At 46.3% G+C, this 15932-nt stretch overlaps 1 protein-coding gene across 2 annotated transcripts in view; it reads right to left on the reverse strand.

The window, feature by feature from the left end:
• LOC135207041 (coiled-coil domain-containing protein 186-like) overlaps positions 1–15932 on the reverse strand; it is a 79094-nt gene that overhangs the window by 15725 nt on the left and 47437 nt on the right. For both annotated transcript variants that reach the window (XM_064238670.1, XM_064238669.1), the window contains exons 7-8: positions 8902–9044; positions 7713–7893 (exon numbers count right to left, since the gene is read on the reverse strand). In XM_064238670.1, the coding sequence (XP_064094740.1) occupies positions 7713–7893; positions 8902–9044 (324 nt within the window). The remainder of the gene's footprint in view (positions 1–7712; positions 7894–8901; positions 9045–15932) is intronic.

The raw sequence follows: 15932 nt of genomic DNA on the forward strand, positions 1-15932 counted from the left end.
CTGGTGTTCGTCCAACCCTGGAGTGCCTCCCTGGTCGTAAGAGCAAGGGAGGGATCCAAACCTCTGTCCGATTGATCGGGGTGTGCACCGCAGGATCAATGGTCAGACCTCTGGGCCAAGTACTAAGAGAGAGGCAAGCGTATCTCTTCGTACCAGCAAGCAAGAACTTGTTCCTGTTTGCAAGAGACAATCATAAAATGGATGGGTTTGTCTCATTTGGCATCCACTTCCTCCCCCTTGTTGGAGGAAGTGGTGGATATTTACTCCTATCCCTACTGAAAGGGATAGGATGGTGCTCTATTGAGTAGCTCACCTGCATCTCGTCCTTACCCAGCAGGAGGTGACGACCGGTAGTCCCTCTACCCAAAGGTAGAGGGAAAGAAAAAGATGGGAAGGGAAATAGGAGCCAGTCACACTCTCATTCCTCATCCATTCTTACGGTCACCAGGACTCGATGCTGTTCAGCCTGCGAGGGTCTGGGTTAACTACACAACGTGTTGAGCACCACCACGGTTCCCAAAGGAAAAAGATCCAAGGAACTGTGGGCAATATCCTGAAGGTAGAAGGAGGTGCATGCGGTCCGGTTGGACCAGGCGCCTGCCTTCATTACCTGCGCCACGGAGAAGTTTCTTGCGGAACGCGAGAGAGAATGATGAAGAGGCGTCCACACTCATCCTGGGTGTCGAGTTTCTTCACAGCTCCGTCGCACCTTCACAGGACAAAGCAGCATAGCCTTCGTATCGGAGGCGGCGGTGACGTCCATTAGGGAGGGTATTGTGAAGGACTCGAACCAATCGTCAGTTACCGAAGGGTTCTGAGTCTTCGCTACGAAGATCGGTACGAAATCGAGCGTCACAAATCCCCATCCCTTTGTGCTGACTTCTCAAGAGAAGTCATGCAGTTACCTAAGACGAAAAGAAGGGAATAGTCGTATGACCTATCCCTCTTCTCGACTTTGGTTATGTACAGTACTCATACTGACAAGCTATTAAGACGAAGTAATGATTGCTCTGGAACAACCGAACTAAGTCCACAGCATAGTTCGTAACTGACTCGGACGCTCTGACAGCTGCCGACTGACTGGTTCGGAATCAGTAGAGGCAAGTTGTCCAAAGCATCCGGGTAGTCACGTTGACCTTCGCCCTTTAAAGAGTTATGCTGAGAGACCAAACAAATAAATATTTGTTAGTCACCGATGCCGGACGGCGCGGCGATGATTCTCTTAATGCATAACTCAAAAGAGGCGAAAGTCAATTGCCTTCAAAAGACCGAGGTCCCTGATGGCAAGAAAATCTCATAGACGTTGAATCTCAGCTTAAGGAGAAACAACACTATGTGACGTTGAAGACGAAGGTAGGCAAATGAATGCAACCTACGTCTTCCTAGCTGAATCGAGAGAAGGAATCTCAAGATTCTAACCTGTGCTTACAAATGACTGAAAACGCTAACCGCCATTTCATTGCTGTCCGTTGTGCAATGAAAGCGGGGCGTTCTTCAGTAATGAAACACAGGGGAGAGCCGCTTGAAGAAACTGCTTCTCATGGGCTGAACGTTTGGAAGTAGAGCTGGCAGGTGTGGGAGTAGGCGATGTCTTTCAATACATCTGCTAATCCGGGGAGTTGAACAATGAAACAATTGTACACCTCCGAATACAAGATATTTTGAGGACAAACTCAGATTCCGCAAAAATCATTCGCATTATCGGGATACGATGCAGCAAGAGACTATTACAGAATTCTGTTACCGTGCGGTTTAAACACGAGAGTGAGAGTCGAATAGATATCTCTGTTTAAAATTCTCGCAATACCGAAGACGATGAATACTAGCGTTTCTCAGCAGTAGATGGTTCATTCATGTATGCGAGAATCCCCGTTAATCAGAGACTTAAGTCCGTGATTGTTGGGCAGAGATACGGTTGTTATTCAATCAAAGCAGGTAGAAAGACATAAACAACCGTCTATCTCAAAGCGGCAGCTGATACTGAAATGCCTCGGGCAATTCAATACGCAGTAGCTGTCGCTGACTCGTCATCCTGAGTTGCCAAGTAATCCTTTCCACGAAGGAATGCGTTCGGCTAGAACCACCGAGCATAAAAAGATATGCTCGAGCAATTATATTTAAGCGAAACGAATTTCGGTAAATATAAAAAGCTAAAATGGTGTTGTTGTGACAACACCATAAGTATATAAATTGAAACTGGAAACCCTCCGGGAGGTTGCAGGCAACCCGGGTTTGCAGTTCAATTAGAATACTTTTCGTCTAAGTCCCGCAATCCGTAGAATAACCAGGATATGCGCCTACCCCTCGGACCATTCAACTGCTTTAGCAGAAATCATGTCCGCGAGGTTAATATACGTAGTATATTTGTTAGGATTCTGAACAACTATCTCCATCCTAAATTCTTTCCTTCAAGAAAACAAATCAAGGATTGGAGATCGAACCACCTTCGTTCTCTATTAAAGAGAGTGAAGGAGAAGTCTTTCCTCGAAGGAAAGCTTCAATGGTGAACAGAATACTAAGACGATAGTTCCAGCCAAACTGGATAACCGTCCGTTCTTCTCTATTCCAGGTTGGTCGCCTACTGTGAGATAGTCTTCTTTCAGCAGCAGTCTTCTTCCTAATTGCTAGAAATTCCAGGAATTCGAGCATAGGCGAGGTTCCCGATTATCGTGTAACATATCGGGGATTCTGTCTCGCTCACTTTGGACCGTGGTCTCGCCTAAGTGTTTGGAGATCGTAAGAAACTCCAAACCACTCTGAATGCGCTAGAAATTCCGTAGAATTCTAAGCAGTCTGCGAAACCCCCACCGAATTCGTCAAACGATATCGGCTGGTGGTCCTCTCGATTCCCGTAGAAATCGAGAATGGGGCAGGATCCCCCCCCCCCTCCTCAACGGACCGGGGCTTACGTCAGGTAGGACCCGAAGGTCCCCTCTGGTAGCGCAGTCCCCAACGTAGGATCCTACAGAGAAATCTCTGTAGGATCCTTCCCCTTTCCCTCGTAGCCGTTAAGGAGAGAGGGAATGGGGGAGGAATTGGATACTCGCTCGCCTTCCCAGTGGAACTAGCAGTTGGAGAAGAGTAGGAGCAGCCATCGCCTTGCGGCGATGGCCTCTCAGAGTCTGGGGAAAACGTTATCGTCAGGAGAAAAAAAAAAACGTTTTTCCCGAGGAGGGTTACGAACTCTCACTGTAGGTAAGGGTCTGCCGCCACTGTGAACGGTCGGTCTGGGTGGGGCTGATCGACACCTGACAGGAGAGAGCCGATACCGTCCTCCGACTCATTCCAGTCCTCGTCGAGGTCGAAAACTCTCAGGAGGACCGAAAGGAGTATTTAAATACGGTGTCCGAAGACACGTAGAAACGCCGCTGTCGCAGTAGAGGAGGTGGAAGTAGCTTGATCGACCGGCCAGAACTGAGAGAGCCTTCTTGTCCGGAGACGAGAGACTCTGGTTCAAGACAGAATCGGTAAGCTCCGATCGCGGCATACCACCGTCGGTTTGGGTTCCCTCTCGGGCCCCAAAACGACTCGAGCAGAGACATGGGCTCTGCTGGTGGGAGCGGCGATCCTTCCCCCCTGTCGTTTGTGCTGACGAATATCAGTGCAATAACCTGGGTAAAGTTACTCTGATCTCGGAAGTTACAGCGTCTTGAGGAGTAATGGACCGTCCAGTCCCTCCAACAAGAGCAGCTCCCAGGACCCTCCTCCTTCAGAAGAAGGACCAGCAACAGATACACCCTGACGGTTGCCTCCAATCACTTGCGCGTACGTCCTGGTTGGTCCTAAGACCAACCTGGCACGTGCGGCGTCGTGACGGGATCGTGAGCGGCGCATCTCCTCACGATCACATCCTATATACCTAGCTCTTCCTGGCGTATGCCGAGGAAGTTGAAGGTATCGGAGAGACAGAACTGACGCTACCCCCTCTCCCCCTGACGGTCGCCTCCAATCACTTGCGCGTACGTCCTGGTTGGTCCTAAGACCATACGTGGCACGTGCGGCGTCGTGACGGGATCGTGAGCGGCGCACCTCTCACGATCACTCCTAGCTACCTCGCTCTTCCCGGTGTAGCCCGAGAAGTTGAAGGTAGTGGAGAGACAGACCTGACGCTTCCCCCCCCCGCTCGCTGGCAGGACAGCGTACGTGGGGGGCTGCAGCCGATCACCAACCCGCGGTGGGGATCGATCTGCAGGCCTGGCCGTGCCGCTCACCTGTGGCGAGCGGCTCGACTGAGCACGTCGACCCCGGTCCCGTGCGTCAGACGAGCTGCTGCTGGTCACCGTATCCGCCCGGTCCCTGTGGGAGCGGCGGTCAGGTGACCTGCAGAGCTCGCTTTCGCCGTGAGACCGGTGAGCGTCCTCGCGGCACGTCAAACCGCTGGTACCAGCCGAGGCTGGTACCGTCGGTCGAGGGGACCTGGGGGACCTCTTCCCAGCCTCAACCCGTGGCCGGTCAGAGACCGTCACGTCACCCGAGGTACCGGCTGGTCGCTGCGAGGAGCGGCCGCTGGCCTGGCGAGAGTCCACCTGAGCGGCTCTCGACAGTCTTCTGCTCCGTGCCTCGGTCATGGACGCTGAGCGAACTCAGGCGTCTTAACGTTTTGGCTGCACGGTCACCCGAAGGAGATCGTACACTCGGAACTTCTCGCGGACGAGAAACCGAAGCCGGTACCTGGCTTAGCAGCAGAGCTGCCAAGACCAGGCGAGGGTGTACCAGCGGTAGCCAGCGCACACCCTTGGTCCCCGTCTTCTTCTTCTTCTCAGAAGGGGAGACGGGCCCCGTTCCCGAAGGAACAGGAGGACCAGCAGAAGAACCCCCCCGTCACACCGGAATGTGACGAGCCCTTCGAAGTTCCCGAAGGAGTCTTCTTAGGGGGAAACAAAACCCGGTTACCAGCTGGTCGCTGCGAGAGTCACCTGAGCGGTTCTCGCCAGCCTTCTGCTCCGTGCCGTGGTCTTGGCGCCGAGCGAACTCTGGCGCCGAAACTTTGGCTGCACGGTCTCCCGAGGGAGAGCGTACACTCGGGATCTCCCGCGAACGAGAGACCGAGCCGGAACCTGGCGTAGCGGCATCGCCGCTAGCACCAGGCGAGGAAGTACCAGAGCTAACCGATACTCCTCTGGTCCCCCGTCTATCTCTTCCATTACGGAAGGGGAGACGGGCCCCCGCTCCCGAAGGAGCAGGAGGACCAGCAGAAGGACCCCCGTCCCACCGAGGTGGGACGGGCCCTTAGAAGTTCCCGAAGGAGACTTCTTAGGGGGGGGAGGCAGCCTTCTTCTTCTTCGGCTTATGGGCCTTAGAAGTCGAAGGGGAAGAGGCAGCAACAGACGAAGATGACACCTTCCTCTTCTTCGTCAGCTCACGCAGGACAGTCGTCAGGTCCTCCATCCAGGCCGGAGTCGGGCCTATTGCCGAAGCAACACGGCCCGACTGCACCTGTCCGGAAGGACCTGGGACTGGGAAGACACACCATGGGCAGGACCAGCATAGACAGGCGCAGGAACCAGGAGCGACAGGAACAGCAACCAGCTCAGGAGCGGCAGGAACAGCGGCAGCGGTAAACACAGAAGGGACAGCCAAGCCAGTAGCGGGAACCACATCAGCGACAGGTACGGCAGGCCCAGCCATCGCCTCGTAGAATCATCGGCAGCCAGCGTGGTACTGGCGGCCGGTCCAGGGGCGAGCTGCTGGAACAGCGGAAGTCTGGGGCAGGCAACACGAAGAAACACAGGCGGCGGCGGCATACCCCTCCTCGGTACGGCGGCGACCGGCCCTAGAAGCGGCAGACCGGCGTCACGACACAGCATGGGGTGTAGACCAGCGGAGGAAGCAGCATAAGCGGCCGTGAAGGTTGTAGTGGAGACCACTCCAAGGTCACCGCCCCAGACCTCGCTAGACTCTGCAGCAGATCGTGGATGCTAGGCACGCCCTGCAGCCGCAGTGGTCCATACCTGTCCACGGTCGTCTCCCACGGCTGTAGCACCTGCGGTAGCACAGACAGATTAGTAAGAGGGGTTCCCTCACGCACGGGGGGGGGGGAGGGGACAAATGCCCCCAACCCGACCCCGGAAACGGACAAGGAAGACCCCCAAAAACAAAATACGTAGGAAGACTGAGCGGGGGGGTCTAGGAAAGAAGACGAAAGAATCGGATACCAATGGGAGTCGCGGGGAGAGCTTTCCGACGACTTCCTGGCAGACCGCGCTTCCCTACCCCCGCACAGCAGTGAAAAGTATATGAAAATGAAACAGAATACTGCACTTTGCGATTCACTTCATAGAACTTAAAGAGGGAAAAAATCATTCCCGGTAAGAGCGGAAACTTGATCCATAATAATATGATGCTATCATAAATATATATGAAAATGAACAATACTGCACTTGCTATTTTCACTTTCACAGCAATAAATCGTAAGGATTAATTCCCGGGTAAGAGCGGAATTTGATCCAAAATTAAATTTGATGCAATTAATAAATGAAAATGAAAAGAAAACTGCATTGCGAATCCACTTTCATTGCATTCTATTCATACAAAATAAGAGGCTCTTGCGAGCGCAATCAAGCTCTCGGCAACGAACGCAAGGGCAAAAATATAATGAAAAAGAGTACTTACATCTTTCAATTACACACTTTCGCCCAAAATACATGACTCGGCGTGAGTGCGCCCCGCCCTCGGCACCGAGACATAATTCAAGGGTTCAATTCATGAAAAGAGCGGAAATCGCCGTCTCTACGGCGATAGCTCCATGTTGATTCATAATTAAGTAATGAAAATGAAAACAGTGTACTTACAGTTTCATTTTCAAGTCAAACCAAACCATTAGTAGAAAAACACATATAAACAAAGCATACGACGATGAAGCGGGCAGAGAGCGATGACGAACACGTCCTTCACACCCGCGGCCGAAAGCAAAAGTGATTCTTCACCTCTCGGGCGCGGGCGGGCGCGCGCACGATCGGACAAGCAGTTAACTACCGTTCTCCCCTTGTTCGAAGCTTACGACCGTCCCAGCTGCCGCTAGTACCTCCTATTGTTAAAGGACCGAGGGTTTGTATTACGTATCGGAACAAACTATAATTACAATTCAATTACCCTTAGTATTTATACTTCACAGAATACAGAATAAAGTGGAATCACGATACTCCCAAGGGTTACATGCCTTTACATCACCTGCTTGATTTAGTTTAATTACTGTAGTTTGATAAGAGCTGAAACCAGAATAAAAGAAACCTCAGGTGCTGCATGTCAAATGTACTTTTAATTTTCAAGATATAGTTTAAAACCTACTTAACACAAAAAAGTCATTCATCCACAATTGTTAGCATTGTATGATGAGAGAAAAAAACTACAAAATTTTTAAATGGTTAAAACTGGACACATAACAAACAAGATCTAAATGTTACCTAATCATTTATCATCTTGGACTTTCATTACAACCTCTAAGATTTATAAGCTTCAATAACTTAAAATGGTTTAAAGTCTCTCTCTCTCTCTCTCTCTCTCTCTCTCTTCTCTCTCTCGGCTCTCTCTCTCGTCTCTCTCTCTGGCTACTCTGGCATGCAAGTAAAGCAAAGCTTTAAAATTTCTAAGGTTCAGTAACCTAGAATGTTTTAAAGTTCTTATACATTAAAAACAAGGGAATAAAATCTGTCAATGAATGTATATTACTCATATAATTGTTGGGCTAAGTTGGCTACATATCTATTACCTACCTTTGACTGCAGAGCTGAGAACTGACTTTGAATTTGTACATTTTTATCAGTCAACTTTTGGGTGAAGGCCAAGAGTTCAGCTTCTTTCTGACGGCATGACAAAAGGTCACCTTCGATTTCATTGTTAAGAGATTGCAATCTTTCAACCTCTTGGTTGGCTGTGGCAAGTTGTTTTCTTTCCCTATGAAAGTAGGAAAAATTTATTATGAAAGTGACAGTATACAGTAAACCCCCAGAAACTATTCCCCGGCGAACAGCTACATAAAATCCGTGAATACTTAAAACCCCTCTACAAATACTTAGAACTGCCTATTTTGATAGTTCAAACCCAAACAAAAATCTCTTAAAAATGCTTATACCAGAGTATTTTAATAATTTTATAACAAGGTGGATTCAGTCATGAAGATGATATGAAAATACAGAGTATCTCAGTGAAAAATACCTCGAACAGGCAAATTTTCTGCGAATAACATGTATATATGTTCCATAGAGAAATCCGTGAATCGGTGAGTCAGCAAATTGCAAGCCTGTGAAGCCCGGGGGTTTACTGTTTAAAAACTAAGCACAAAATTTTTAAATGGTTACAACTGAACATGCAACAAACAAGATTTAAATGTTACCCAATCATTTATCGTCATGGACTCTCATTAACCCTCAAAGGCAATCTAACTTAAAGGTTACGACTGAACAAAAAGTGAATAAGAACTCAATGCAATAGTACCAAGATATCTCTCTCTCTCTCTCTCTCTCTCTCTCTCTCTCTCTCTCTCTCTCTCTCTCTCATGTGGTGATGATAATATCACCAGATACCTCTAATGCTCATTTAGCACTAAATACCTTTCAATCTCTGATTGTACCGACCAGTTACCAGCTTGCACGGGGAAATAATCCTATTGTTAAGACTGAGGGTTTGTTCTGCATGTGAATAATAAGGAAATTATTTTATAAAATGTTGAGACTTTGAATTATTGTATGTTTGTTTTTGTTTTTTTGTATGGTGTTTTTATGTTGCATGGAGCCAGCGGTTATTCAGCAACGGGACCAACAGCTTTACGTGACTTCCAAACCACGTCGAGAGTGAACTTCTATCACCAGAAATAGACATCTCTCACTCCTCAATGGAAGAATTATTGTATGGACCCCCCCTTTTTGTTAAAAATGTAAATATGTATAAAGAATCTTGGCTTACTCTTGTAACTGCTCCTGTAAATGAGATGAGTTGGAGAGTTGTAAATTGAGATCTGCAACCTGCTGACGTGTGCTAGTCACTTCCGAACGTAAGCTTGAAAACAACTTTTCAGTCTCTTCTTGCTCCCCCTCAAAGTTTGTTACCTGTAAAGGTTAAATAAAAAAATTTTAAATGCTCATCTAACTATTCCACCTCTTAATTAACTGTAAGAGATATTAAGTAATTAGCAAAGCTTTCTATTAAAGCTTTTCCGACACCAGTAAATTCATAACTTTCAAGAAAGTTTCACAGAACATTTTTTTATAAAATGCAAGTGACTTTTATATACAAACCAATCTTTTTCATTTCCATAATCTGTGGTTCTTCTGAATCTACACATTCAATTCCTGAATTACAGATTGTCATTTGGCTTACTGACAGCCTTGTGTATGTGATTGTACATACTTTGGGTTCCAGTTATGAAACACATTCTTTATGAATGTCTAGATTGGGGCAGCTAGAAATGAGCACAGTTGGGAGGCAGGAACATGGTTGTTAACAATAAGACTGTATTAGGAGATCCAAAGCTTGTCTGTAGTAAAGCACACTGAGCTGCTAATACTTTTTCATTGAAATACTATTGATGATCTTATGTGTATATTCATGTGTATTGTCCACTGATAATATATATTTAAAACAAAAGTGTTGTCATAAATAGGTACTCATATATATTTAGTAACAGGATTTTTCGAGGAAATAAGACTGTTACATATATTCAGTGCACACTGTGTGCTGACAATCATTGTACAGGCAGTCTCTGGTTATCAGCTGCCTTGGTAATATAGGTGATCCAGTTTTATTGGACTTGTCTAGTGATGGAAATTTTCAATGCTGAAATGCACCGATTTCCCATTATCAGCGTTGATAATAGAGCATTGGTACTGATACATACCTAACAGAGGGGTCAATAAGCAGTTACAGGCAGTCCCCGGGTTACAACGGGTTCGGCTTACAATGTTCCGAGGTTAAGGCGCTTCTCAATTATATTCATCAGAAATTATTTTCAGGGTTACAACGCATGTTCCAGGGTTACGACGCCTACATAGCTGATCTGGCACAAGAAATATGACACCAAAAATGCAAAATAATCAATATTTGAAAGTTTTTTTGATGCAAAATGCAATAAGAATGCAGTTTACATAGTTTTTAGTGCACTCAAAGCATTAAAATGTTATTGTTATAATACAATTAAGTTTGTTCATACTTACCTGGCAGATATATATATAGCTGTATTTTCTGAAGTCCGACAGAATTTAAAAATTCGCGGCACACGCAGTGGGCGGCCAGGTGGTAGTACCCATTCCCGCCGCTGGGAGGCGGATATCAGGAACTATTCCCATTTTCTATTCATATTTTATCAGTGCCACTGTCTCCTGAGGGGAGGTGGGTGGGCACTTTAATTATATATATCTGCCAGGTAAGTATGAACAAACTTAATTGTATTATAACAATAACATTTTGTTCATGAAACTTACCTGACAGATATATATATAGCTGAATCCCACCTTCGGATGGTGAGAAGAGACAGAATAGGATTTTAGGGAAACTAAATTAAGTAGATGATATACATCTTGGTTCCTGACCTGTTAGCATAGCCGACTTCGTGATTACTGTCACCAAAGTCTGCTTCTGTGTTACTAGAGTTGCCAGCGAGGTAGAGACCTGTAATGCTGGTGCGCTCTAGATGATCTGTCAACGGGGGCGTGACCACAATGTGACTAGACCATATGACCATACTTCTGAGGGCACCGAAGCTAAAACCACCACCTGACCTAACCTATCAAAGTTAGTTCCATAACTTCTAGGCTAAAGAAAAGGAACGCGCCTCAAGCGACCAACCCTTCAAAAGTTAAAAGCACACCTATCCCTTTTCTATAGGATAGGATTCGTGTTGCTTCCTGCACCCAATAATATATCTACGGATATGTATGGTCCTAGCGACTTACGGATCTGAAATGTCGTCTTCACATCCCGTCGGGAGTGTGAAGCGAACACAGAGTTGCTTCGCTAAAGCGTGGCACTCAGGATGTTACTGAGTGTCATGCTCTGTTGAAATGCTTCCGAGGCCGCGCCCTCACCTCTTGAGCATTCATATTAAGAAAAAAATCTCAAATCTTTATGCAAACATAATGAATGAGACCTCTTTAAAAGAACTCCTGGCTATAATGCCAGGGTGTTCTTGGACATGAACCAGTCTGGTCTTTTTACGGAACACCGCAGATTGTCGGGAGTGTGAAGCGAACCCAGAGTTGCTTCGCTAAAGCGTGACACTCAGGATGTTACTGGGTGTCATGCTCTGTTGAAATGCTTCCGAGGCCGCGCCCTCACCTCTTGAGCATTGATATTAAAAAAAATCTCAAATCTTTATGCAAACATAATGAATGAGACCTCTTAAAAGAACTCCTTGGCTATAATGCCAGGGTGTTCTTGGACATGAACCAGTTTGGTCTTTTTACGGAACACCGCAGATTGTCCGTTGACCTTGACTTTCTATAGTTTTTATCAAGATAAAACTTGAGAGACCCTACAGGGCACAGGACTCTCTAATGCCCTTGCCCAATAATTTGTGCCATACCCTTGGTCTCCAAGCCTTCGGGTCAAGGGTTAGACAGGTTTTCGTTCTTATCAAGAACGGAAGGCTTAGAGGACAGACCGCATTATGTCCTTTTAAAGCCAAAAACCTCTGATGATGGCTAAAACCTCACTAACCCTTCCCCTTGCCGTGGGCTAGAGCGGTTAGAATATTAGCCTTTCTGGTCACGTGTATTAAGTTCGCAGAAAGGATAGGTTCGAAATGCTTTTGGCATCAGAAACTCAGACTACGTCTAAGTTCCATGCCGGAACCTTTGATCCAGAGAATTTCAAGATCTCCACAGACCTCAAGATCGTGAAGCTTTGTTGTTTGACAGAACCGGATCTCTGAGCCTAGAGGCCGTCAACAACATATTTGCATATTCTACAATAGTTAGGACTTCTATCTTATCTCATACTTCATACGGAAAGATAGAACCATAACGAAATTCACAGAGGTCGAGGTGGAGGAACAGTCATTTCCCTTCACTATCTCCAGAAACGGCCCCCTCCGATTGAAAACTGAAAATAGGCAGCACTGCTTTGTCTTGGCCAAGAGACTGCTAATAATCTTGAAGATCTTATCGCTTCTCGATAGTCTGAACGCCTTCAGACTCAGAGGAGAGATATTAGATACTTCACTAAGTGACGATGTTAGATTACACCGATTCTCTAGGGAAGGGGTCTTTGGACAATTCTCTGAATTACCTGACCTCTGTGAATCCAACCTCTTAGAGGCCAACATGTGGCGACTAAAGCTAATCCTCTAGGATCATGAATAAGGGAACAACTTATGAGGAAGCTCCTTCGTCTTCAATATTACGAAAAACTTAACGAAAGGACGCCCTCAGTCTCTCCTCACTTTCGACATACTTCTAAGTGAGGATTACTCAGACGTCAGTAGTTGTTGCCTTCGATCGAGAAGACCCCCACGGACGTGCACTAGTTTAACGAACCTCTTGAGGATCGTTACGTTCCGTGCCCAAGCCCATAACCAATTCTCTCTTCTCGAGCTATGAGAGAGCTGAGAAATTATCCGAGATGATTTGGGCCACTCGATCCAACCTCACCCTTCGAGGAACTGGAGAGCCGACCAATTTGGCTTCCAATTCTTTCAGACAATGTGCCAGAACATCTGTTCTCTGTTCGGATGTCTGGCACCCTCTCGCTATCACCTGAGGTGATCCTCAAGCCGTTGAGAGAAAATTAGAATTACAAGATCTTTGATGTTATTCCAATTTCTTCGTGAGGAAAATTTGTAGAGGTCTGAATTGCTGTTTATTCAGGGAAAACAAGCTTCTCCAGCGAGGAAATGGTCCCCAGCAAACTCATCCATTCCCTCAGTCAGCCTGCTTCCTTCCCTAAATAAGGCTGCGCTTTGCATAAGCAGGAGAGCATTATGATAGTGCTATGCCGCGGTAGATTCGTACAGAATGTTACCGTGCGGTAAACCCGCACCTAACAAGTATAAGAGATATCTTGTTGAAATTTTCTAAGTAAACGGCAGGTATGATCATTCAAGATTACTAGAAATTTCCTCAACCCGAGGCTAAAATCCATGATTGTAGGGCAGAGAGACGGTTTATTAAGCCATTCCCACAAGGGAGAGAGACGTAACAACCCAGCTCAATGACACCGAGCTAGCCGGTACTGCGTAGATCACACTCCCAGTAACAGCAGCCTTGATCATCGTCTCGCACTATGTGCCTGAGTTGCCAGCTACTCCTTTTACGAAGGGATAGGTATGAAATTATCGAGCAAAAGGGAACTCTCAAGCAGGCATATTTAAACGAAACAAAATTCGCTAAATACAGAAGCTGAGTTGGTGTTGCAGTTCAATTAGAATACTTCTCGTCTAAGTCGCAATCCGTAGAATACTAGGATATGCGCCTACCCCTCGGACAATTCAACTGTTTAGTAGAATCATGTCGCGAGGTTAATATACGTAGTATATTTATAGTATTCTGAACAACGATCTCCATCCTAAATTCTTTCCTTCAAGAAAACAAAAAAAGGATTGGAGATCGACCACCTTCGATCTCTATCAAAAAGAGTGAAGGAGAAGTCTTCCTCGAAGAAAAGCTTCAATGGTGAACAGAATACTATCTGCCTGAGTTGCCAGCTACTCCCTTTACGAAGGAATAGGTATGATATTATCGAGCAAAGGAAACTCTCAAGCAGGCCTATTTAAACGAAACAGAATTCGCTAAATACAGAAGCTGAGTTGGTGTTGTCGTAACAATACCTGAAGAGTTGTTCTTACTCCGAAAACTCTTGTAAGGTTGAAGGGAGTGTCAAATAAATACATTAGAACAACAGTTCTTTCGGCTTCTATCCGCAGAGGTAAATACGATATGCGTATATGACTTGACCCATGCGTTAGCAAAATGACGCAAAGTTTGAACATCGAATTCTCTACTACATCTTTCCTCGACGAGGAAGAGAGAAAGAAAGGAAAACGACTGTCCACGTTCTAATGAACGAGACTTTTTAAAAGAACTCCTTGACTCTTTGCCAAGACTCTTTCCAAGAAAAGGGAGTAATATTCGAATAGAGATCATCAAGAGAGAACCGAGGATCGAAAAAGACCGTTCAATGTTCTTATGATATTGGACAAAAGACTTCCTGGATAGTCTACAAGTCTTTCTCTTAACCCCGGATGAGCCTCTGAAAATGAATGAGAGCTCTTCCGAAATTTGTTAATGAGTTTATCCGCTTAAACGATAAAAACGTTTTAAAAACTATGTCAATGAGAACTACCCCATTTATTGAGGGTCCCCCACTTAAATGACAATGGGGAAAACGTCCTGACTTGACAAAACTATTAGCACTTTGCTAATAGGGGAAAACCCTTTAACATGACCGAAAGTCACCCAGGAATCCAAGTATATAATCTTCCCGATTCTCAAAGAAATCGATGAAGAGGAAGAGAGATCGAAGAAAAAATTCGGGTATGTCTCTCCGCTAACTCCGAATCCTTTTTTTTTTAAAAATTTCTGTAAAGAAATGTCCTCAACAGCAAATAAGACGCCTTCAACAAGTCTTTTCTCTCGCAAAGCGTCCTGCCGAGCTTCCACCGAAGCGTCCTGGCGAATGTCCACAAAAGCGTCCTGCTGAGCGTCCTCAAAAGCGTGCTGGAAAGCGTCCTGCCGAGCGTCCTCAAGCGTCCTGCTTAGCGTCCTGCTGAGCGTCCTCAAAAAACGTCCTGCTTAGCTACGAACGTGTCTGAGCAGAGAACACCAAGTCTTCTTGAACGACGTTTCAGAGAGGAACTCGTTGAGCGCCTTGATGCATGCAAGGCCCGCGCCAAGAGGCGTCCTGGCGAGCGACCTTGCCAACATCTCAATGTTATGACGAACCGCGTTTTGCGTATGACATTGAATATTTTTAAGGGACGTCCTCATGCGAGTCTATATGGAGAGCCGCACGATGTCCTGAAGAGTGTGAACACTAAAGGAAGACGTATGGCTTTTCGTCTTCCGCAAGGTGCTTGCCGAGCGTCCTGGAGAATGTCTCTACTTATAGGACGTCGAGCACCTCCAAACGCTTCCTCACGTCTAAATTGCCCTTCTTATGCCGACCAGAGACATAAGTTGTTTGACTGTTTGTCAAAAGGCAGCTTGCCCGGCCGTCAAACGTTATCAGCTTTGCTTTTTCGAAGGTAAAGGCGGAACGACGTTACATAACGTATACGGAGCGCCATGAGGAGAGGAGACGAAAATGTCCTTGATTACCAAATTCTTTTGGAATGCTAGCGAGGTTGAAACAGCTCTAACTTCATGAGCGTTCACTCGCAGGAGGCTCAAATCACTCTTCTGGCAAGATGAATGAACCTCCTTAATAATGTATAAGAGATATATACATGAGCGTTCATATACATGAGCAGATCGTTCACTCGCAGGAGGCTCAAATCACTCTTCTGGCAAGATGAATGAGCCTCTTTAATAATGTATAAATGATGTATACATGAGCGTTCACTCGCAGGAGGCTCAAATCACTTCTCTGCAAGATGAATGAGCCTCCTAATAATGTATAAATGATGTATACATGAGCGGTCACTCGCAGGAGGCTCAAATCACTCTCTGGCAAGATGAATGAGCCTCCTAATAATGTATAAATGATATATACATGAGCGTTCACCCGCAGGAGGCTCAAATCACTCTTCTGGCAAGATGAATGAGCCTCCTTAAATGTCCCTTAGAAAAAGAGCCAGTGCATTCTTCTAAAAGGGAAAATGTGGTCTCTTTACTTTTTCATCCTCTCGTGACGAGAGAGAGGACGTGAAGCGTCCTCTTCTCTCAAGCTTCTTTAGGGGGCGCGAGTCCTTCCGAGAACTCCAACCCCTGTGTGGGGAGGACGCCTCGGAGGACAAGAAGCAATCCTTCAAGATTCGTGCACGTGCACGATCTTTAGCAGCCTGG

The sequence above is a fragment of the Macrobrachium nipponense genome, chromosome 31 (assembly GCF_015104395.2).
Source record: "Macrobrachium nipponense isolate FS-2020 chromosome 31, ASM1510439v2, whole genome shotgun sequence".
Lineage (NCBI taxonomy): Eukaryota > Metazoa > Arthropoda > Malacostraca > Decapoda > Palaemonidae > Macrobrachium > Macrobrachium nipponense.